The sequence below is a fragment of the Morone saxatilis genome, unplaced genomic scaffold (genome assembly GCF_004916995.1).
Source record: "Morone saxatilis isolate NCDOM2014 unplaced genomic scaffold, NCSU_SB_2.0 Contig3, whole genome shotgun sequence".
Classification (NCBI taxonomy): Eukaryota; Metazoa; Chordata; class Actinopteri; family Moronidae; genus Morone; species Morone saxatilis.
In genome coordinates, this window is record NW_023339873.1 from 9,701,367 (window position 1) to 9,703,763 (window position 2,397).

Here is a 2,397-nt window from a genome sequence, read left to right on the forward strand (position 1 = left end):
GCTTTACAACCCCATTTTTTAGAAAGGAAATCAAAAACCATTATGTGCCCTACCCTCTCGTCATTAGAGGCTCTCGCAGGCTCATCCGTGACCTCGACGTGCATTGGTTGCCTCGACACTGACAGGCCATTGAGATGGGCCACCTTCAGAGGGCCCATCTTCTTCACCTCTGACCTAGGTCCTTTCTTCATGCCCTGGTATGAGAATGGAGTAAAGACAAAGAAAAAGTGAGATTTCTGTGTCTGAGCCACAGAGAGGTAGTGGGTATACAAGAGGGGAGGGACAGCGCAGCCTCACTGGGTGCCTTCTGGGAGAATGTCACCTGTCCGGTTTTCCAACTAGTCCGACTACATTCTCTTAACACGTGTCAAAGTGAGACTGTTTGCGTCATTCAAAGCTGCCCACTGAAACTACCTCTAATACCTACTCACAAGATCTTGATGAGACAGACATGTCGTGTTACCATTATTTTAGAAGACAATGGGAGCCTTTTTTTTACAGTGCAGCCACAGAACAATATAAACTGACTGAATGTTGTAGCATTTTTACAATACATTATCAGTCATTCTTCCATGCACATTTAAAAACAAAAGCATACAAAAAGGACAAACATATCTCTCAGAGATAGCATGTCCATTTGTCTATTTCAAAATGTTCATACACTACCAATAATGTAAACAACTACATGGATATATTAGCTGAAGTAGGTTGAGTTCCAAGCTCAGGAGGAGACAGGGAACAGGACTCACCGGAGGGGGCAAACCTTCCACTGTTTTCTTCCCAGGAGGCACATCAGACACAGGCCTCTTCTTGAAGTCTTTCTTAGTCTTCTGCTTGGCCTGGCCACTCAGGTCTCCCTCAGAGACCGACGGCATAACCCTGGGCTGTCGTAACTCTGACGGCAGGTACAGAGGCTCATCCTCCTGGATCAGGGGGTGAACCTTGTAGGTCAAGGAGCTGGTTATAGAGGGGTCGAGTGAGGAGCCTATGGGGTATGCGGGAGGCGGCTCGATGGGAGTCTGTTGCTGAGGCGGAAGAGAAGAGAGCGATGTCAAGCTCGGATGCTGTTGTTGCGGCTGATCAGGAACAATTGCCGCGACTGCATCCTGAGAAAGAGGAGTGTGACGTCCGCTATCGTCCTCAAACTCCTCTTCTTCACCACTACTGTGAACCAGCATGGTTGCATCTGAAAGGGACTTTTTGTGTCCGTACTGTACGTCGTCCTTAATGTCAACCCTGTCCTCTGTCTTTGTTCGTTCCAAAAACACGTTGAGCTGAGAGCCCTGAGAGCGTCCGCCGCGCAGGGCAGGAGGCGGCGTGGCAGTTTCAGCTGCTGAAGAAGACACAGTCCGCTCTTTGACCCTCATCCCCTCGAGACTGTGTGCCAATCCAGCAATCTCAATGGAGTTACGCTTCTGAGCATGATATGGATGTCTGTGTTGGGGTCCGCTGAAGAGAGGCTCAGACACCTCCTGTAACGAGTGGGCAACAGGCAGGCTGTCCTCCTGGAAAGTCTGGACTGAGTGGTGCACACGCCTCGTGATGATCAAGTCTGGGTTGCTACTGCTGACATACAGGTGACGTGAAAGGTCAGGTGTGCTGTTCGCGGGCCGAGGATGGGCGTATGGGTAGGGCGGAGGTGGTCGGTACACGTGTGTTCTCATGATGTTAGGGGCCGGATACTCCTGTGCCTGCTGTAACTGGACATTAGTGAGCTCCGGTACACTGACTGCCCCCACTACGGGCCTCCTCTCTGTAGGGTAGGGGTATGGAGAGGGGCTGTGGAAGCTGGAGCCCAGATGGAAGGGATAGTGGGGGTGTTGGGCTGCTCCCCCATGCTCCCCTCTGATCTCTGGCTGGCTGTAAACTAGAGGGTCTGGTCTGCTGTAGGCATACGAGTTTCCAATATTCAGGTTTCTCATGGAGTGGCTCTGCCGGTGCTCTTGAGACAAAACCATCCCTCCTCCTGCTCCTCGGGTCTTCTGTCGCATCACTGTCTCATAATCAGGAGTGGCACGGTAGGAAGGTGGGATGAGAGCACTGTGGCGATGCGTGGGGATATAGTCCGGCCTGGTGATATCGCTAGTGATAGAGGGATTTGAGGACATGGGTGAGGGCTGCAGGTAGTGCTGGGGATTGGTTAGAGAGCTGGTGCTGTGGGCGCTGTACACGCTGCCATTACGTAAACGCCCGCCGCTGCCGTACTCCAGAGGAGAGCAGTCCAGGCTGGTCTGGGAGTGGTAGTAATAACCATTCTGAGTGTTCATGTATAGGTTATCTGTTCAGAGAGCAGAGCAATGCTACATTAAGATGTAAGCTTCAGACAGTGCAAAAAAACAAATTTTATATATATATATCTCTCATGTAATAATATACCGTAATTTCCGGACTATAAGC

General features: G+C 50.7%; 1 protein-coding gene across 4 annotated transcripts in view; it reads right to left on the bottom strand.

Moving 5' to 3' along the window:
• ptpn21 (protein tyrosine phosphatase non-receptor type 21) overlaps window positions 1-2,397 on the bottom strand; it is a 16,616-nt gene that overhangs the window by 5,792 nt on the left and 8,427 nt on the right. For all 4 annotated transcript variants that reach the window (XM_035673574.1, XM_035673573.1, XM_035673575.1 and 1 more), the window contains 2 exons: window positions 750-2,278; window positions 54-194 (listed from right to left, as the gene is read on the bottom strand). In XM_035673574.1, coding sequence (XP_035529467.1) covers window positions 54-194; window positions 750-2,278 — 1,670 coding nt within the window. The remainder of the gene's footprint in view (window positions 1-53; window positions 195-749; window positions 2,279-2,397) is intronic.